The sequence below is a fragment of the Boleophthalmus pectinirostris genome, unplaced genomic scaffold (assembly GCF_026225935.1).
Source record: "Boleophthalmus pectinirostris isolate CB_2022bp ecotype Guang Dong unplaced genomic scaffold, ASM2622593v1 HiC_scaffold_5, whole genome shotgun sequence".
Lineage (NCBI taxonomy): Eukaryota > Metazoa > Chordata > Actinopteri > Gobiiformes > Gobiidae > Boleophthalmus > Boleophthalmus pectinirostris.
Genome location: NW_026571404.1, coordinates 21,739,209 through 21,760,500, shown reverse-complemented (window position 1 = coordinate 21,760,500; position 21,292 = coordinate 21,739,209). Strand labels below are relative to the sequence as shown.

Sequence of the window (21,292 nt, the reverse complement as noted above, 5' to 3'; positions counted from 1 at the left end):
GAGATTTAAAATATTATTTATGGTTCCTTTGTAAAAAGCTGGAATAAAGTTCAAGATGTGTGTATCAACAGATAAAGCTAAACCTTACATAGGAAAGATTTATCTTCAGATCACCCAAAACATATAATTATTTGCCGCACCAAGTTAAAACTATGGCACCATCTCGTGGCGAAGCGCGGTATTGCGTTAAGTATGCAGCATTTTGTGGGTCAGATATTATTGCGTCATTACTGTATCGCTGTACTCATTGGTCCATTGCATCTGTGGTAGGCCTATAGCAAGAACGAACTTTGACCGATAAATCTTATCTGTTCCGATTGGTTTGTCAGTAGAAGCTTATTCTTTGTATTGGTTAATCCGCTCACACCCACCGCGCGCGCACCAAATCCAACCAGAGCCCGCCTGTCCTCCCCCATCTCCCCTGTGTGTGGGTAGGTTATAATAGGCGCCCGCTCCACTTCTCCGCTCACCCTCAAGTTGCAAATATGTCCGTGTTCTGCGAAGTTCCTCAAGCAGTCCCTGTGGCTGTCTTCAAGCTAACACAGGATTTCAACAACGACCAGTTTCCCAAAAAGGTTAATCTTGGAGTGGGAGGTAGGTCTTCCTAATATAGATTCTGATGCTCTTTATGGCAATTTAAAAGCCCATTTCCAGCTATTCCATGGTTAATTACTGCGCGTCATTATTTGGATAATAATAGAGCTTAGACTTATGTTAGTCTTAAGTCTAAACTCTAGAGTTTAGACTTTCCCATAAGATTTTGCAATATAGACTATAATTTGCATAGTTTGCCCAAATAATGCGAATTTATCATAGAACGCCCCATTTATCAATACCTCTAATTTCCTCCAGATTGTCACATTGTGTCCGATAATGTATCAGTGCTGTGACGTAACCACCGTGAATAGTGATAGAAGCACAGCTCTGCTCTCTGAGCTTTCAACCACCGTTAGTAATCTCCCAATACCCGGCCTTTGATTGGATTAGCGCAAGATGACGACAAAGCTCGTGCATAGACTTAATACTTATGTAGCATGGATTCCTGCTTCAAAACATCTGATGCAATATTCATGCTATACTTTTTTCGTACAGCATTTCTCCTCTTGGCTATTAAGACCGCGTTTGTTAGTGGAGATAATCCTCCTCTCCACTGTAAAGGACACTACAGATGGACATCATCTGATAAATTAAGTAACAAAATTTCACCCAATGTAGAACTAATCTCATAATAGATAAAAAATGAAATAAGATGATGAAAAAGAGGTAGAGCGCTTTAAATATATTCAGTCGGAGTGCCTTGCCCACTTTTACATTTTACAGTAAGGGTAACTTTCTGTTTTAAGATCAAATACATTTGTCTTACAATATCCAGAGTATTGAACCCAATATAAAATCTGATAGTCTCCTATATTCTGCTGAGTGGAGTATTTTAATATCTAATCTGAGCCATACCAATAAAACTATGCAGTTTGTTGCTTTACTGTCTTTCTTTGTTCATGATAATATGATAAGTTTAATCAGTTTGTTGCAGCCTACAGGACAGATGAAGGCCTACCTTGGGTTTTGCCTGTAGTGAAGAAGGTGGAGAAACTCATTGTTGAAGATGACAAGTTAAATCACGAATATCTCCCAATTCTGGGTTTGCCTGAGTTCAGATCCTCTGCCTCCAAGATTGCCCTGGGAGATGACAGTCCTGCTATCAAGGACAACAGGGTCTGTGCGCTGAACATGTCCCACTTTCACTTTAGAGTTTAAAGGGGCAGAATTGTAGAATGACTGCTTCTTACAGGTGGGAGCTGTTCAGTGTCTGGGGGGCACAGGTGCACTGAAGATGGGAGCAGAGTTCCTGAGGCGCTTTTACAATGGAAATAACAACACCAAAACTCCTGTCTATGTGTCAGCACCCACATGGGGTAAGTTTTATCTGCTCATAATGCTGACATAATGTTCACATAATGTTGTATGGTGATAAAACATTTATGGCTATTTCAGAAAATCACAATGCTGTTTTCACAAATGCTGGATTTGAAGATGTCCGTCCATACAAGTACTGGGATGCTGAAAAGAGAGGTCTTGATTTAGCTGGCTTTCTTGGTGACCTGGAGGTAAGTAATGCATTTGTAATTTAACTAGTACGTTTTGTTCTTTTTAGTTTTTACATTATGCATTATATTTTTTTCTGACAGACTTGCCCAGAGTGCTCCATATTTGTTTTACATGCATGTGCCCATAACCCGACCGGCACAGACCCCACACAGGAACAATGGATGCAAATAGCTGAAGTAATGATGGTAATGTGTGCACATATTCACAGAGCACTCTCAGAATTGGTCACTGGCAACATGTGGTCAAAATGTAAACAACACATTTGTTTCTTTCCAGAGGAGGAGGCTGTTTGTGTTTTTTGACTCTGCATACCAGGGATTTGCTTCAGGAAGTTTGGACAAAGATGCCTGGGCTGTCCGATACTTTGTTTCACTAGGATTTGAGCTGTTTTGTGCTCAGTCGTTTTCTAAAAACTTTGGCCTTTACAGTGAGTGAAAGCAAATGTTTGAAACACACTTAACCTGAACCTTATACCACATTTAAATAACAACTGAACATACAATGTTTCTATCAGATGAGCGTGTGGGGAACTTGACTATTGTAGCCCGGGATGCAGATAATCTCATGAGAATTTTATCTCAGATGGAGAAGATTGTGAGGACGACTTGGTCCAACCCCCCTTCTCATGGAGCGCGCATTGTAGCTGTAACCCTTAACTCGCCTCAGCTCTTTCTCGAATGGTCTGTATCAGCACTACTGCGCTATTTAAAAATTATTGTTCATCTGTGTGTCCCACTCAAAACCTGTCTTTTAAAGGAAGGACAATATCAAGACTATGGCGGACAGGGTGCTCCTGATGAGGAGTCAGCTCAAAACCAAGCTCCAGGCTTTGGGAACACCGGGGACATGGGAGCACATCACACACCAGATTGGCATGTTCAGTTTTACCGGCCTCAACCGTAAGTAGCACACTAAACTCTGAATTAAAACTGGTTTCTGCATATAACATGTAACTGAATATGTACATCCTTGTCTTTTTAGCAAGACAAGTGGAGTACATGGTGCAGGAAAAACACATCTACCTAATGGCCAGCGGTCGAATCAACATGTGTGGACTGACAAGCAGAAACATTGACTATGTAGCACAGTCCATTCATGAAACGGTCACCAGAGTCCAGTAAATGCACTGTAACCCTTGGACTGGGAGTACTGTGTAGTCAGACTGCACCCATCTCTATTGGGTAATTTCATATTTATTTAGAATACTTAATACTTAATAGTCAAATATGATTTTGTCTTTTGATAATCTACCTCTGATCTATAATTTACTTTGTAACATAATGAAGAACAGTACTGCCTCATTGTCTAGTAAAGAAACATGACAAGTTAGAGTACTTTTTCACTAATACATAAATAATAATAATATTATTAATAATAAATTCCAGTTACCCAGCAACCATAATTGGCCAAAACCTGTCTATATTTCACAATAGTTGTGATAAGACACATAAAAATAGAACACCATTATTTTGTTAAATCAACGTTTAATATGCCAGACAAATGCCTTCTTTTTGCATAAATTGCATTTTGGACATAGGTAAAGGTATTCCTGCATTTTTATACTTTTCTTCACAACTTTTTTTCCCCACAAACTGCCACTTAACTGTAGTAAATCTATGAAACATATTTATCACAGGTACTATCCCACCAAACCAAGTAATAATTAGGAAAACATGAATACCTGCCATATGCATTTTAAACCAGTCAACAATTTGTTAATTAAATTTTTATGTACGACTAATCCTTGATTACTGGCCAAAGTTATGTTTGTGGGCCATTGATTTATTTAGTACAAATGCACTGAAAATGCAACTCTTTTTCCATTTCCCTATGTTTTAACTGCCTCAAACCAGTTTTCTTATCTCAATGCACAAATCAGTATATTTGAACAAAGGCCTGTATCAGATGTTTCAACTATACAGTCTTATTTGCTTAATAATTAATACTGTGAATAAAATGGTTGTATTGTTGTAACTGATATGCAATAACTACAACATAAGTGCATCGTATTCTCTCAATTTTGCTTTTCATCACTTGAAAAAATTGTAAAAAGTAAATGTATTTCATTTATATTGTGTGTTGTTAATTGTTCATTAAAATTTAATGATACTGATTTTTTTTAATCATATTTTGGTCAACAGTTACAATACCTATGAATTTCTTAATTTTTATTATGAATTTTGTATATTTATTTTTGTCCACTCAGAGCCAAAACTTGAACTCAGAATCTTTAATCAGGATATTGCCACAAACATGGTGATAATTACCCTTCAAATAATATGAAAAGTACTTTTTACATTTCATTGCAAAAATGTAGTGGAGTAGAAAGTACACATACCTGTTCTCAAATGTAGTGAAATAAAAGTAAAAGGTATCCACTGTAATATGTAATTAAGTAAAGTACACATACCTGAATATTTTACTTAAGTACAATACTTAAATAGTTATACTTCAGTACGTTCTACCACTGGATGAATGTCCCAGAATCAAAGAGTTTTTTAGCACATTGTGTATATAGCTGTAAACGGTGTCAGCGACCCAGCCTTGGCCTATCCTTTGCACTTTTCAGGTCATGAACCACTGTGTCCTCGGTGCCACTTGTGACCGTGTACCTTACCTCTGTTTGCACAACATTTAAAAGAAACCACATATGTTTTTAATAAATCTGTTTATTATTGCATTTTATCTACAACAATGGCTTAGCAGCAGTTCCCTTTTAAATAAATTAACTTGTGCACTCTGTAGAAACTCACTTAAACTCACTTATACACAGTAAACTGAATCTTTTTGGTTTCCTCATTTCTGTACTCCTCAGTGCTAAGATCTGACCTGACATTAACATATTTGATATAACACATAATGCAGAGTAGACAGAACTGCAGGCAGGTTCATCCTATATGCATGCAGCAGCTAAAACATGCATGTGGGTAAAGTAGGGGTCCACTACAGTGAAAGCAGCATACATAAACATGCAAATGAGTGTACAGTTTAAAGACTTCTTCCAGTGAGTTATTGTTGAGAGGTGCTTTTGTGACTGACCTTATATGAACCTGTACAAAAGAAACATGATACACAGCTCTGCTCCCGAGAACTAGATCTACCTCTGAAATAACAGGAAGCAGAGTTTTTGTGAGACCCAAAAGAGAGATTTAAATACACACCTGTGTTACACAAGGTTAGGGGCACTGAAAGGAACTTTTATCCATTCATGGTTGGCATGGTCGTTTATATTGCTACTCTTAGTCAAGTATTGTGAATCAGCGACATCTAAAAATGTTATATTTCTCTATCTCCACCTATTAAGAGCAAGATTTGTTATTAATCAGGCAGATATTATTCCATGGCTTTTCTTTTTTCTTTTTTTACACATAGTATAAAGGTGGGTTCGCTTATTGTGCTCAGTTGTGGTAGTAGTAGTGGCTTTTCCCTTTAGTGTACTGTTCTTAGTCGACAGTAGGTGGCACCATTGAGGTAAAATTAGTGCAAGTTCTTGTGCAAACTAGGCTTTCATTCATGAGAACAGCCACAAATATTAAGTTATAATTCATTATGCTATCACAGACTCAAACAAAATGGTATAGTTAAACTTGGTTGTAGGTGAATCTTTCCACCTTGATCATGTTGACACACATAATAAATACGATTCATTCACTAATTCATTAAGTTAAATATAGATTGTAGCATCATGCACAGCTGTAAAAATCAGCTAAATCTGATTATAACACAGAAGTTTTCATTTTGTATTTCAGATATGTGTCCCCCTTATTATTCTGGGCAGGCACAGGGAGGACAGTGTGAACCTGAGAATCAGTGTTGGCTACAGTCACAAGGAAGGCTGTCTCCTGTGAGGGCGGTCAGTGTGCTGGTAATGCAATGAAGACGATGAAACTGTGGTATCAAAGGAGAGCCTTGTGCTAGCTTATCACTGGTGATTCCTCTGATCCTTCCTCTAAACTCTTCTGTCGATCCAGAGACTTTTTTCTCCTCTTGTTGCCTAGAAACAGGGAAAATCTTGTTCAGTGAAAATATTTACGCTTTGTGTCTTACTGTGCATCTAGTATAACTTTTAAAACACCTGACTTTAACAATTGTTATATAAAACCACTAATTGCTGTGTGGTAGAATTTAAGCAATTAGGTAGATATGACTGGATATAGATAAAACTAATTAAATTACCTGCCAATAATGGACTAAATTATCGTTGATCTGTGGACCTTGCAATATGAGTTACCCATGATTCATTGCTAATAAAAATCTGCCTCTGGAGATATTGAAAGAGGAGGTTGCACAAAGGCACCTGTTGCTAGGATACACCCTACACTGCGGTAGTTTGACAGCAAAGTTTAGGCACATGTGATGATATGAGTCGTGTGGGTGTGTGGCCAGAGTTTTGGTCATGACAAATGGCTCACTCAGTTTACGCAGGAGCTTCTTTCCAATGGTTTCGTCTGAACTGGACAGAGACAGGGAGCTGATGAAGGGGGAGGTGGACGGGGGCGAGTCCGGCATGTCTGAAAGAAAGTTTGAACAATATACTGCGCTAACCAGGAATTTTAGTGTATATATACCAAAATACCATCCATTGATATTTCTTTCTGTATCTGATTATAAAGCCAGAAAGGTCTACTAACCGTTATCATAATTTTCGGGTCGGTCTTCGTGGATATAAGGAATCTCATCCATGCGAAGAAAGACACTGTCATTTGGACTCCTCTGACCATCAGATTTACTGCCTATGATGGAAAATAAAAAAATATGTGTTTACTCTTACAAATAGTATGAAATGAGCTATTGAATTTGAGAGAGTGTAGTTATGAAGATAATCACTTTCTGTACATCTCATTAGTATGTAAAGTCAAACTTTTTGATGACTATGACTACAAAACCATCTGTGCAGTGAATTTTCTTAATGACACAGACTGTGGTGTGTTACACACACAGTTAGACAGATGGGACGTGGGAAATCCTTTAAGCCTTCAAACCAGTCTACTTTGGCTGCCTGTGTTTGCACCAGTTCTCTGTGGTCAGATTTAGTCCAAGCTGGAGTCATTGCTCTTACTTTATTTTGGCAATAAATATAGTAATAATATGTCAGTTTGTTTTTTTTCTGTATTTTTGCGAAACTTCACAGATTGTCTGAATGGCCTTGAGGGCAAAACAAGCACGTCATTAGTGGATATGCCAGTTACTTAATAGTCCCTGGTAGTTTTAGTTTCAGACAGCACAGTCATCTGCTATATCTAGTATTTCTTTATTCTGCCTGACAGTGTATCTGACATTCTAAACATCAGTAGTTAACAGGGAATAATTTTGAGTGTTTGAGTATTTTACATATCTAATTTGAATTGTCCAGTGTTTTTTAAAGCAATCAGTATGTCCAACTTACGGACAATGCGGTTCCTCTCATTCAGGTGCGTTGTGCTGCGCAGTGCCCCGTGTGGATGGAGGTGGGCGAGGCGGGCCAGTCCCAGTCTTGTGTTGACGTGTGTCAGGGGCAGGGCGATGCTGTGGGACCGGGCCTCTGTAACAGGAGGGCGTCCTTTAACATCCACAGGATCTGGAGTCTGAGGAGAGCTGTCCATCCGAGTGGCAGTTATGGCGTTCTGATAGTGGTTCCTAGTGATCTGAAGATACAAATTACATTACAGCAAACAAATAATAATAATAATAATGTTATAATGTTATCAAACTACACTCTGTTATCTCACTGAATGTACATGAAACACATGTCTGTGTTCACTTAGAAAGGCAAATGTTGCAAAAAGGAACGGTTAGCTTTTTAGGCACTATTTACATTTTCTGGAGGATGTGCCACCTGCTTTTCTCCATGGAGATGTCATTGCTTTGTCTACTCTAGAATGTTCCACCGTAAGACATTAAACCTATTCCGTCAGTCTGCCCCAGGGCAGCTGTGGCTACAATAGTAGCTTGCCACGACTGAGACTGAATGTGGAGTAAATGAACAATGAACTGTAAATTGCTTTGGGTGTCTTGAAAGGTGCTATATGAATGCAATGATGAATGAATGAATGAATATATTTTGCATTTTTTCAATTGCAGATGTTATTACTGCGAGAACACATCCTATTGTAAGTCACTTTCGACAGATCTCAGCTGTAACTTGGTCTAGTGGCGTCACCTGCTTGCCTCCATGGAGATAGTAAAATTTTAATGCTGTGGAATATTTCTGGCAAAGCAATAACATATCCACAATAACTCTTCACCAAAAAATTACATATGCACCTCTTAAGTACAATTGTAGATACAGTTAAAATTTTCCATAGAACAAAATGTGTAACCTTGATAATCTGGAGGTCAGTGAGCTGTCGGACTGAGTAGTCGGGTAAGTAGATCCCAGAGGAGAGCTGCCCCATGCTGCCTCCACTCAGTAAAGAGTCAGACTGGTTCAGGCCACTGCTCCTGGAGCTGTACCTGACACCTGAAAAGAACAGCATTCATATTTAAACATAACTAAATAGGAAGTGGCATTTCTTTTATTACCTTCTCATTTAATTTTCATGTCATTTATTTTATTTTAGCAAGTTGTTACATAGTGTACCCTTTAAGGTTCTATATTACACAAAATTGATTCTTGTGTGCTTTGAGCCATGTTATAATGCTGTTATTAAAGGGCATAACACGGGCCCTTTAATAACTGTACCGTACACTACGTGCTTTAAGAGGTATCTCTACTTCATATTCTCTTTGTGACCTGGCTTAGTATAAACTCATAAATGCAATAAAAATAGGCCTATCACAGCTGATCCAGTGATAACCAGGTTTTGTTTTGCTCTACCAGTTTGTGCAATCAAATGGAACTCCCTAATGGTTTTCAGTTTACACAATTGCAATATGTCTTAATTATAATTGTGTACTTATAACGTTTTGTCCATAGACTGTATATATAAATGGACATAGCTGCCACATTCCAAATGTGAAGTGAGCATGGGGGTCCTTTCCGCTTCCATCGACTGTCTCTAACTGACTTTACATTGAAAAATTGTCACCCCTCTCTTTGTAACTGCTGCACTAAGCCTCTTGTCAGTTTGTAAGTCATTTTGATCTTAAAATGTTCATATTAACCTGCTTTATATCATTCTGATGTTTTTATTTTGCCATTTTGTCTGTAAATAAATTCCTATTCCTAATATGGAACTTGGCTCCAAATTCGCTCTTATAACTGCTAGCATCGTGAGCTTCATTTGACTGGAGTCGAACGCTTTGAGTGAAGTCACGCACTTAGTCCATTTCTTTATACAGTCCGTGGTTTTGTCCCATGGTTCAATGAGTTGTAGTTACTATATTAAGTGAGAGTGAAAGCATTCTCAGCATTGTACCATATATTTACAGCTGTGAGAATCTCTCTCTCTCTCTCTGAGGAGGCAGAAAGAGAGAGAGACACAGAGACAGAGAGACAGAGAGAGAGAGACAGAGACAGGAGGTAAGAGGAGGCAGAAAGAGAGCGAGAGAGAGGGAGGGAGAGAGGGAGTCTGTTTTGTGTATAAGTCTTTGCTGTATTTGATATAATCCTGAGCAGGTCATGTCCTTCCAGTGGGAAATACTCCACTTTAATTACTTACTTCCCCCAAATGCTGGTGCTCTGGCAGAATGAGGCTACCCAGACTCTTTGCAGTGCCGACTGTATGATTACCTGGTTTCTGTTGTCCTTTATAGTTTCTGTATTTCAGCAATTAACATTCATGTACCCCCTTCACCTTTTGAAATATTTCAGTTCTTTTGCACACTTACTAAAAGCCAGTGGGGGAATAAGTGCAGGCATCCCATAGTACGAAAATGCTCCGTTTTCAAAGCGCAGAGCCTCTTTTCCAATTTCTACTTCCACCCGTCCCTGTAACATCAATGCAGTCATTAGCATGCATGCCTAGTCACAACACCAAATTGATTAGTCATCTAACAAACTCCCACACAGAATCAGCGCACTCGAGAAATGACATTGTCTAGCAAAGCACATGAGTTATTACCACACTAATCCAATGTACATGTTATTGTGAATGTACAAGGCTGTTTACTTGGAGAACGAGGATGAAGTAGTCTACAGGCTTGTTTCTCTGGTAGAGGTAGTGGTGAGGGGCGTGCTTGTTCTTGGGGTCAAACTTGAGCTCCTGGACAACGCTGGGATGTTTCAGGAGGCGAAGTAAGATCTTCTCTGACAAGTGACACAGCCTAAAGGGCTCCACCTCTGAGTAATGCACACAGACAGAGAGCAGGGCAAGGGCAACGTGAAATGTCATGTTCAAGTCCACTTTGCCTATTCACACATAGCATTTATAAGGTTCTGTTTGCATTCTGAATGGGTAGCTGTGAAATACTGAGGTTTAAATGTCATAATTTAAAAATCTATGTTATAATCGTGTTTCCTCCTCAAAATTCATGCTTTAATTCATTCACACATGTTTGACACACAAACCCTGCATAATTAAGGTGAGTTCTTCTCTCTGACAGAAAACACTCTATCCCACCTTGTGATGTCATGTCGTAATACAGGATGTGCTCCACAGTGTTTTTAAACTCCATACACTTCACTAGAATCCTTTGCTTGATTTCAGCCTTTTTCTACTGACCTGTGGTAGCTTTATGACATCACAAGGTGTAACAGAGCATTTTTAGCTTTAGAGGTGTAGACAGACTAATCATGAAAGATTATTCAAACGTGTGAATAAAACAAAACACAACTCCAGGTATGTGTTTGTGAAGGTAACAAAATTATAACATGAAATAAAGCTTAAATTTTGCTTAGTATAGGACCTTTAAAGATTTAAAGGATTTAGAGGATTTTGCCCATATAAATCTAAAATCTTAATCTAAAAATATATTAATAACTCACTTCAGACAATGTCAGATAGATCCGTATGATTCTACGGGACAAAAGATCTAGAGGTCTATGGTGTTGCAGCATATTGTATATGGTTTCCCAATTCTGAACATTTTGATGAATGTCTCTCTCACACTTAACCTCCATTTCACTCTTAACTCTACCCTGTCCTATAAAGCCTTCTTGCTGTTGAAATCGGTGTGTTTGGGGTTATGTGTGTGAACTTTGGAGCGTGTGTTTACATGATAGTTTCCCCATCTCTGTGTCTTTGCTAAGAGAAATTAATAATTTTAAAATATAAAACTGTTGGACATGTTCATACAATTTTTAGTCATTAAAAGAGGCAACAATATGAGTAGCAAATGTATAAAAAGTACTATAATGGGATCAGCTTTAACAATGGCACAAAAATTGATTTTCTTGACAATATACTGTGCAAACAAACTGATTCATACCTGTGGCCAAGAAGCGATGTGTTGCAAGTAGGAGCTGAGGAGTGATCTTCACTTTCATTTCATTTTCTGACACTTTGAAAATTGAAAAATCCTGATGTTTTCTTTCATGGTTGGAGACTCTTCTTTTGGTTCTGTTATCAGCTGGGCAAAAGAAGAAATAATTTACAATTAAACAGATTAACCAAAAACTGATCATATGTAGATGCAGTTGGATTACAGTGGCAACGCTTGCTCCAAGAGGATGTAGAAAATATGCAAACCTCAAAGGGAGAAGTCAGAAAAAAGTGGAAAACTGAAAAATGTGCGATTGCTTATTCACTGTATTTGATGTAGCAAACAAGTTCATTTTTAGCACATGGTGACCTAGTTTAATAGTGTATTCAGCTATGGGCTATATGGAACTTTGGTTTTGGCTACAGCTGCATATTACAACTTACTGTTATGCACTGAAACATATTAACTCCATAACACGCAGAGGCAGAATTAATGGTCCCATGGGAATAGCATTATAAAAAGTGTACTTGCCTAGACATATGTGAACAGATATGAATGTGTAGCAGATAAACCCCGGCATACTATGATGGCAGTGCACGATATTAAAGTCAAGCACATGAAAAATGTAGTTTATATCTGCTGAGAGCCTGGGGTTTTGCAGAGTCGTGACAAATGTGCAGGGATTTGCTCTTTCAGTTCAACTTATATGAATGAAACACTGGGAAGATAACATTGCACTCTTTTATACAGCTTGTGATGCATTATAATGGGTTTTATTGTTTTAATACATGAACTCTCTAATATCTACCACATGTAGTTAAATTTTTTTAAGGTCATGGTTTAAGACTACTCACTGTTTGGGCAATAATGAGCGAGTATCAGTCATTTAAACATTGAGTATGTTAGGATGTATACTTACTGTATAGGTCAGTCTCGTCCACAATCTCAGACTTGATGATCTCCTCTATCACATCTTCCAGAGTGACAATGCCCATGACTTCATAGAATGGATCTCCTTCTCCCTCACTGTTGACCCTCTGGACCACAGCCAGGTGAGACTTCCCTACATTTTATAGAATGACAGACCATGTTATTAATATTTACAATATGCCTCAGTTTCTGTAAACATCTGCTGTTAAAACAGTGACGAGAGGCGAAAACCATACAAGCCAAATGCTTCCAGCTGGCCAACATGAGAAATGTTTTGGAAATAATAACTGGAGTTGATTTTTTGAAGGATTAAGCAAATACACTTTGACAGTTCAGATGACTTGGTCCTTATATAAACACTATGATTACACAATCAGTCTGGGGTTGCCTGCATCTGTTGGCTGCACTGGCCATGCTGCTGCCACCTACGAGCAAACACACAATCCAGTCTAATATAACACAACTATGGGAGTAAGACTCATGGAGAGCTGTGCTGTGTGTGACAGGCCCTACACTCCCAACAGCATTTCCACTCAATTGATAAAGCAAATGAGACAAGCTGTCTACACACGTATTCATACACTCGGAACATCCATCATACAAATACCAGCTCATCCAATGTTGAGTGTAAAATGAAATCTACAACAGCAATATACATTATCACAGGAGTTATGAGCTGATTTGGGAATTGAAGGATAAAGTGGATCACGCTGCTTAATCTACAGCAACAAAACAAACTGATTGCTGGGACAGCTTGGCACCTTGAAACCCAGGACTTTAAAGTGAATGTGATTGGCTGAGTTGGGGCTGTGCTTGAGGACTGGTTTGTTTGCCTGTCCAAAGAGGTAAGGTGAGTCAGCTCCAGATTTACCCCTCGGTGCTGATTTGACTGGGCACAAAATTACATCATTCATAGGTTACATAATCGTTGTGTAGAAAGGCACAGGCACACAGACTTGGCTCACACAGACACTTGCGCTGAAGGGGTAAGCTGTGTCTAGCACTGATGTCCATTTTGTAAATGTTTCTGCTCCATCAGTTTCCAAGGCTGCTGCAGACTCACTTTAATCTGCATGTGTTGTTTTGAATGGAAGTAATAAGAGTGAATAGGAATGTGCATTTGATGTCTGTGCCTCATCTGTGCTGTATGCCATTGCCGTATGCTTTATAAATGATTATTATCTCTTGTCCAAAAAATAAATAAATATAATAAAGGTGATAAATATAATAGAATTCTTATAATAACTGATAAAAATACAAGTGGCAGGAGTGTGTTTCTGCTGACATTTCCTTCTTCCTCCTGACCCTGAACTCACCCCTACCCTTCTGGCCTCAGTCAGAGTCTTCACAGTCAGACTTCCTGGACCACAGGAGCCTTTAATCCAGCAGAGCATTGCAGGAGGAAGGTGAGGAGGAAAGGGAAAGGTTGTAGTTGAATTTTTAATGGTCTCTGCAGGCTTTGTGGGCTACAACCTTCAGGGTGGCTTCAAAGTCTCAGCTGGATAACAATTAGATGCAGCCATTCACTCGAAAGGTGACACACAACTTAACCTTTAAACATAACCTAATAAAGGGCACCCAAATGCATCGTCATCATCATCATGATGTAAGATTATTCAACTCTTCTCCTCAGATAAAAAAATAAATAAATAAAAACTTTTCGTGAGTGTTAAACCTGATGATATGGCACCCACTATGCCCTTTATATGTCCTGTGTGAACAGCTGTGTCTCACTCTGACTTCAGTCCAACTCATCTTTGTCAATGAAACAGATTTACCTCCTAATCCCCACAACATGAGCCAATGTCAATGAAATGGTTACATAATCAGTTGGGTAGCCTCTCATATGTCTCCAGTTAAACATTGGGCAGTCTCCACTGTTCACTAAAAACATATATGTTTAAGTCTTTGTGGTCCTCAGTCAGTGGGGACATATTTAAAAAGCTAAGATGGTTATTATCATCAGTTTAAATCAAATTTATAATTATTGTATTGGCTGTAAATCATTACATATCTGATAGAAATAGATAACCATTTTGATCGAGGAGCCCCTAACCCTTGCTTTAACCTTACTTTGACACAACCACCTTTCACATATGGTTCTCAGCTCCTCTGGGGATCAAAGAGCTTTACTGTGAGCCACAGAATGTATACATCTACAGATGTCTGCACAGAATGGGTTTTAGTGAACATTACATCAAAGGATTCTGAACTCCGATGTGGCAGAGGAGCTGAGTTTATAAAAACAAAGCACATGATGATGGAATTTGTGAAAAGAAAACTTAAGACACACCTCCTGAATGCTATACACTCTTAACTGGATACGGTATAGGATGCCTTTACCTCTTTTAAACTCCTCCAGCATCACATCCAGCTTGGTGTCATTGAACACATAGTGCATGGGATGTTTGTAAAACTGAGTTATGGTTTTGAGAGGAGTGCAATCATCTGGATCCACAAAGGCGAGGTCTTTGACAAAGAGGATGTCTACAATGTTGGACCTTTCGTTTTCATACACAGGGATCCGCGTGAATCCACTCTGCATTATATCTGACATAGTGCAGAAATCCAGCACTGCATCTGAGGAAATCATGTAGCAGTCGGACAGGGGCGTCAGTACGTCCTCCACAGTCTTAGTCCTGAGCTCCAGTGCTCCTTGGATGATGTTGAGCTCCTCTTTGACCAAGTCGTGGTATGGATCAGTGACGCGCAGCATTGCCACCAGCTTCTCTCTGGTGTAGAAGCTGCTGATCTCCTGACGCAGCATGATGTCAAGGATTTTGGATACAGGATACGCGATGGGAAGGAACATCAACATGAGCAGGCGCGTGGCGCACAGGGTCTTGGAGGCAATGGCAAGACTGTGCCTGGACGCAACAGAGTGAGGTAAAATCTCCCCAATAAAAAATATGCCCAATGTACAAAACGCGGTTGAGAGCGCTGTCATGCCTAAGATTTGGCACATCCAAACAACAAAACATGTGTTGGTGAGCACGTTTCCTAGCACAACAGTGCACAAGATATAGTTCCCGTGTTTACGAACTGATTCAATCTTACGCGCATACTTCTGCTCCTTCTCGGTGCCGCTGTTCTGCAGCACGCGCAGCTCCACGGGATCCAGGGCCAGCATGCTGATGTTGAGCCCACTGCAGAGCGCTGACAGTCCCAGAAGGAGCACTGACACACCTGCCTGTAGCCACACATCTGCCTCATGCGGTCTCTCCACAACTGCCAGCCAGAAGTCCTGTGTACTCAGGTGCTCCCATCTGACCCCGTCATAAGCGCACATGGAGTAGTACTTCACCACTTCACCTCTGCGCAAGTCTTTGGCGAGAAGCTCCACCAGGACAGAGTTGTGACTCAGGGTGGATTTGAAGGTTCCCAGTAGCTCTATGTCCGAGCTGCGGGCGCTCTCATCCGAGCACGGATTTCCCTCGGAGTGCCTCTTCTCCGTTTTCCCGCCGTCCTCGACTGGTTCCTCAATGAACGCGATCCACGGAGCAGCTGGAGCACTGGAGTTCTCCCTGGGATGCTGCTCCGTGAGTGGAGATGCAGAGAAGTAAACCCTGAGCATGAAACGCGTCCCCTCCGTGGTTCTCAGCATCCCGTCCTTCAGTGACAGTTCTCCGCTCTGCGTGTCCTCTGGTCGGACGCCGAGCAGCGCTGCTGTCCGGGCTGGCATAGTGGACAGGGTTACAGTCAAGAGAAGAACATGAAGCCGGTGCGGATGCAGGATGCTGCAGAGAACATCCGCAGCATCCGCAGCCATCGTGCAGAGTAAACCAGTGAAGGACGTGGGGGTAGTGGTCACGTGGTGTGCAGACGGGGTGGATGGCGCGGCTTGGTGGCCATGTCCCTGAAGTAGATGATGTTCAGAGTAGAGAGAGGGGCACTGTTGGTGTGTGTTCGAGAGAGATTGATGGGTGAGGTGGGTAACGCTGTCCTTAAATAAGCGTGACACTATGACGTAGTCTTCGCATTTCGCTTTCAGTTTCTAAATATAGAAATCGGGACGTGTCTGTTCATTTTTATCTGGTTCTATAATGAGAATATACTTTTCTGCTAGCCGCGAGCAAAATATGCGTAGAATATTTTTTATTTATTATCAAAGTTTGTGTGTTTGAGCGTGTGCATAGATCTACATAATATAGCTATCTGTTTAGTGCACTGTTGATCCAGCAGATGGCAGCATTGGTGCCTTTTTCGAAACTAAATTCCCCACCGCACTCCACTGCTGGAGTCTTCCACCCGCATAACAAATAATGCAATTAGCCTATTCCATTTAAATTATTAATTAGGCATAAGGTTTAGGGCATTTCAAAATGACTAAAATTGTGTATATGCATTTGTAGCTTAGGCAAATGAATTCCTTTTAGTACGATATTTTAATATACTGGTCTGCCAAAACTGCGTTATTACACGTTTTTGATTTGTTACACATGGCCGACGGTAGAGCCTGCCCATTTACTTTTTTCACTAATGCGCCACGGATTTTTATGTATGTCTTTGAGAAAATGAAAGCATCTGACTAAGCAGTCTAAGAGATAGACTTTATAGGTCAGGGAGGTGGACGTGAGAAGTGTCCAGTCTTCAACACTTCTCTGTCTCTGCTCTCCATCAGCGGCACAAAGGCTCAGAACCAAGAGAGAAAGAAGCTTTCGTGAAATAAACACGTGTAAAGAAAAGTTGTGACTTTTTTTGTAATTCGGTGGATTTGAGTTTGCTTTTGTTCCTACCAACAGATAATGCTGTAGGCTCCTTCCGTTACCCTATTAATGCAGAAATAAAGCTTATGCGTTTCCAGTGTTTCATAGTAAGTTTATTGTAGCCTACTGATATATTATATTTAAATATATATATATTTTTTACTTGATAACAATGTGTGTTCAAACGAAGAGATGGAAATTGAGTAATAGGTATAACTTTTTACGCCTCACAAGAATTTCACTCTTTTGTTCAGCTGCAATATAGGCCTATTATATCTACTGAGGGTGAAGAATAATTCGGCTATCCTAAAAAAAATAAAAATAAAAATATTTTTTTAAATAGGAGTTTAAATTCAAAAGAATGAATACAGAATCATTTACAAATGTAAACCACATTTATTGTTCAAAATACAACATAAATACTGACATCTTGTTGCGAAACCTTTTTGCGTTCCATGCTTTGTGCTAATGCCAAACTCGCGTTATTTGTGTAATAGGTTTTGCTAAAACTGTACATCTGATTTTGATCTTACAACGAAATGTTTAGCTACATAATGCACATACGTTTTAACTGTATTACATTGTAAAAGTGACGCGTAAAAACTGAGCACCTCGAAGGGGTTTGTTCTTTGTTGTTTTACCGGTACATGGATCAGTAGAATAGGTTTTACCCAACTTATCGGGGTTAATATTATGTTTGTTGCTGCATAATATGTTTGTTGCTGCTTATTTGTGGAACGAAGTTCAAGTAACCTTAAACGACCACTTCAAACGGCATTGGACACCCGTCAACATCACTGCGCTGCGCTTTACGCAGCACTCACTGCACATCTGCACGGAACATTAAAGGTTAGTAGGTGAGGTAAGTACTCAAATTCAAATCACATATTGCCTACAGCTGAAAGTTCAACAAATTTTCTTCAAATTGTAATCAACCAATTTAAAACGACTGGGAAAATCGAAGACAGTCTGGGCCAAAATGTAGTTGTCACTAAGCATCCCTCTATAACGCATCGTTCATAGCTGTAATCTTTAGCCCATACCACCTGATCAATTGATTCAATAATCCGATATTGGATAAGAGTGTGGATACCTATAATTTTACTTTTGTTTTGATTTTATGAGTGTAATTTCCAGTCATCTTAACAAATGTAGGATAATCAATGTTAGCATACTAATGTAGAACCATTTAGATTATTATAGACCGGATTATATTATGTTAAATAAAGTTTAAATAAGCGGTCATTACACTTCCTGGGCTCATACCTCAGGAAACCTTGTTGGGCACAGCCTCCTCCCCACCTCCCAGCTGCTGGCGCTCGGAGAGAAGAGGCTGTCTCGGGGCGTGCGCTCTAAGCGCAGCTCTGCGGTGTAGTCGGGAGGGCGGGGGGCAGTGGGTGAGACTATAGACAGGAAGACGGATCCTGATCGATGTATCGGGTAGGTCTGGTCTCGAATCACTTCGTGGAGAAGTTTGTTATCTTTAAAACCTCGTTGCGCACGCCCTCCTGCACTCAAACTGTAAAGATGCCCAAAGCCAGAACGCACGCGTGCTCATCCCTGTGGATAGCATCTCTGGCTTCCTTAGTAGTGTCGTCAGTGCTGTCTTCATCATACTCACCCTCGGCATATCAGAGATCCACCATCAGCGTAAAAAGACCCAGCTTCATGGAGAGGACACTGGTTCTCCTGGACGTCAATACGCGAAGTCCCATCAGAGTGCTCAACGACAACTTCCTCTCACTACAGCTGGACCCCTCCATTATAAAAGACGGGTGGTTGGACTTTCTGAGGTACAGAAACACAGTTTTTCCATCTCATTTGTTCCGTTCACTGATTCTTCATGACATTATGAATGTAGCCACGTTACCCAAATTAAAACTGCAAACCGTGAAATGATAGGCCTAGAGTTATTAGTGATTGATCCTATTCATACGAGCCAAATTCCTATCACTTTTGATCTTGATCTCGCTTTTTGAGTGACCTTAAATGGCACAGTCTCTTCAGCAATATCCTCTCCAGAAAACATGGCATTTTGCGAAATGTTTTGTAAAAGTAAAACATTTAGTATGTTTGTTTAGTCAGCATCATTTTAGATATTTTAACTGTTCAAAATTATGCGCCAGCAAGAGTATATTCTTGAGTCAACATTTTTCAGAAGAATTGGCATAATAATATCTGAAGGGTGCAGAGCTTCTATTATTATTATATTATTATTATCTTAGTTTGCTCTACGTCAAAGCTTTAAGCAGTGTGTGCGTAAAACACGTAGACAACAGGCCCGAAAATCTTAAACATAACAAGTAATATTAAAATTGCACGTGTACATAATCAAATACATCTACTTATTTTATTTGTTTTTTAAATATCTGACATACATTGATTTAACGTGAAAGTGATAGGCTATTATGTTGACCCGTGGCCGTGGGTGTACACTTTTACGCATATCAGTAGAATTTTTAAATACAGTTAACGTTAACTGTATATACTACATTAGTTGTGACGTTAGAAGGACTGTTACGTTATACGCAACGTTTAAAAAATATCAGTAAAGCAACAAATGTAAAACTGATCCATAGTTAAGAAAAATAATACTCAGGTACGCATTTCTTGGTTCATACGGGAAGAGCGGTCACAGAATGTGATTTTACGTACAGCCAGGCCTATTATAGCCTTAAAACGATTTCATTGTCACATGGATCTTATTGTTTTCAACATCACCAGTAAATTTTTATTTTTATTTTATTTTATTAGATTTTTTTGTGAAATGAAACTAAGTAAATAGCAAAAGTGATCAGTATGGCTAATCCAGGATACTTTCTAAATAGAGTGTAGAGACAAAAACTGCGTGTCTTTCAAATGGGCACCTCTTCTCCTTTTCTGCAGCTCCAAGCGGCTTGTGACCCTGGCGCGCGGCCTGTCTCCAGCTTACCTGCGTTTTGGCGGCAAGAGAACCGACTTCTTACAGTTCAACAACCAGAAGAACCTGGCGAAGTTTAGAGGACCGGGTCCTGACTACTACCTGAAAAACTACGAGGATGGTAAATAGTTTTCAATTCCAAATAGCAACAACCACAAACATTTTGTTAAGAATTTATTTTACCAGAATTTAATTTACCAAAACAGGCCCGATCTGTGAACACAGCTAGCCGCAGCTAACGCCACTTTTACGCACTAAAGTTGGGCATACAGTTCTCTGTATGTATTGTGATTTGATGTTTTTTTTTTTTTCTAGATATTGTTCGCAGTGACATTGCCCTGGATAAACAGAATGGCTGTAAGGTGGCCAACCACCCGGACATAATGCTGGAGCTGCAAAGAGAGAAAGCTGCCAGCACACAGCTCGTGCTGCTGAAAGAGCAACTCTCCAACATCTACAGCAACATTACAATAACAGGTAGGAGATCACACGCACACAGTATTTTATATTATTTAGTTATTAGTCCATTTACAAAAGCCCCAGACCACAGTTTCTTTGGTGCTTAGTGTAAAATAGATCGCTCCACTCAGTGTACAGACATGCAAACACACACAAGTTCAAAGCATGCCAATGTAAACCATCAGCTTTCAGAATGACAAATGTAATTTGTAAAAGAGGAATGTGGAGATGGATAGAGGGGTGCTGCAGTCCAGACTGGTAAACAGAACATTGACATTTTCACTGGTTACAGTTAACTCACCCTGACCACAAAGAGAAGTCTGACTGATTTTGGGTGGCCTGTGTTTCTTATCTGTTTATGAGATGGATGTGTGGGAAATACTACACATGAAGAAGGTTAAGAATTGTCACTTGAAAAAAGATGCATTCAGAATGTGTTCATTAGCCAAATCAATCATTTAATAGCAATTGCAGCCTCTCAGGAACAATTTAGCAAACAGTTTTGGTTTTGTTCAACCAAAAACGAAACATCAGCTTCGAAATCCCTAAATCTCATCCCTGAACTCAACTTGGAGAAGGCATTAATAATATCAGACAGATCCAAGGCCACCTCATGTGAACCCATCTGGGATTAGTCATCATTTCAATAACTGCTGAATTTTCATCAGTTACCCTGCAATTTCACTGTGCTTTGAAAATCTGACATTCCAAGAACAAAATGACAGTGGTTATGAAGCAACATGAGGAAGCATCAGCTCTATATTGTGATACTGTCTCAAGTGCAGCCGTCAAAATAGTCCTCTTAGATTTGTCAAAAGGGCTCAGTTCACAAGTTCAGATTTGGAGTCAGCTCTAGAACAACAATATATTATTTATCCTGTCCTTCAAG

The 21,292-nt window shown here is 39.7% G+C and overlaps 3 protein-coding genes across 3 annotated transcripts in view; 2 read left to right on the top strand and 1 right to left on the bottom strand.

Annotated features, from left to right (window-relative positions):
* The first annotated feature begins 451 nt into the window (after window positions 1–451).
* got1 (glutamic-oxaloacetic transaminase 1, soluble) lies at window positions 452–4,039 on the top strand. The gene is made up of 9 exons (XM_020921290.2): window positions 452–594; window positions 1,532–1,713; window positions 1,790–1,913; window positions 1,993–2,105; window positions 2,187–2,291; window positions 2,383–2,533; window positions 2,621–2,786; window positions 2,863–3,005; window positions 3,088–4,039. The coding sequence occupies exons 1-9, from the start codon at window positions 486–488 to the stop codon at window positions 3,225–3,227; spliced, it is 1,233 nt and encodes a 410-aa protein (XP_020776949.1). The 5' UTR covers window positions 452–485; the 3' UTR covers window positions 3,228–4,039.
* A 1,923-nt stretch (window positions 4,040–5,962) lies between these two features.
* Window positions 5,963–16,087, bottom strand: LOC110157147 (metal transporter CNNM1). The gene is made up of 10 exons (XM_020921414.2): window positions 14,662–16,087; window positions 12,308–12,451; window positions 11,395–11,535; window positions 10,137–10,306; window positions 9,856–9,955; window positions 8,406–8,545; window positions 7,493–7,730; window positions 6,738–6,839; window positions 6,519–6,617; window positions 5,963–6,100 (listed from the first exon to the last, which is right to left on the bottom strand). Exons 1-10 carry the CDS (start codon window positions 16,085–16,087, stop codon window positions 6,021–6,023), a joined length of 2,640 nt encoding a protein of 879 aa, XP_020777073.1. The 3' UTR covers window positions 5,963–6,020.
* A 2,380-nt stretch (window positions 16,088–18,467) lies between these two features.
* The window catches only part of hpse2 (heparanase 2), a 29,105-nt gene continuing 26,280 nt past the window's right edge, over window positions 18,468–21,292 (top strand). The window contains exons 1-3 of the mRNA XM_020921135.2: window positions 18,468–18,817; window positions 19,911–20,065; window positions 20,260–20,421. Coding sequence (XP_020776794.1) covers window positions 18,552–18,817; window positions 19,911–20,065; window positions 20,260–20,421 — 583 coding nt within the window. The 5' untranslated portion in view covers window positions 18,468–18,551. The remainder of the gene's footprint in view (window positions 18,818–19,910; window positions 20,066–20,259; window positions 20,422–21,292) is intronic.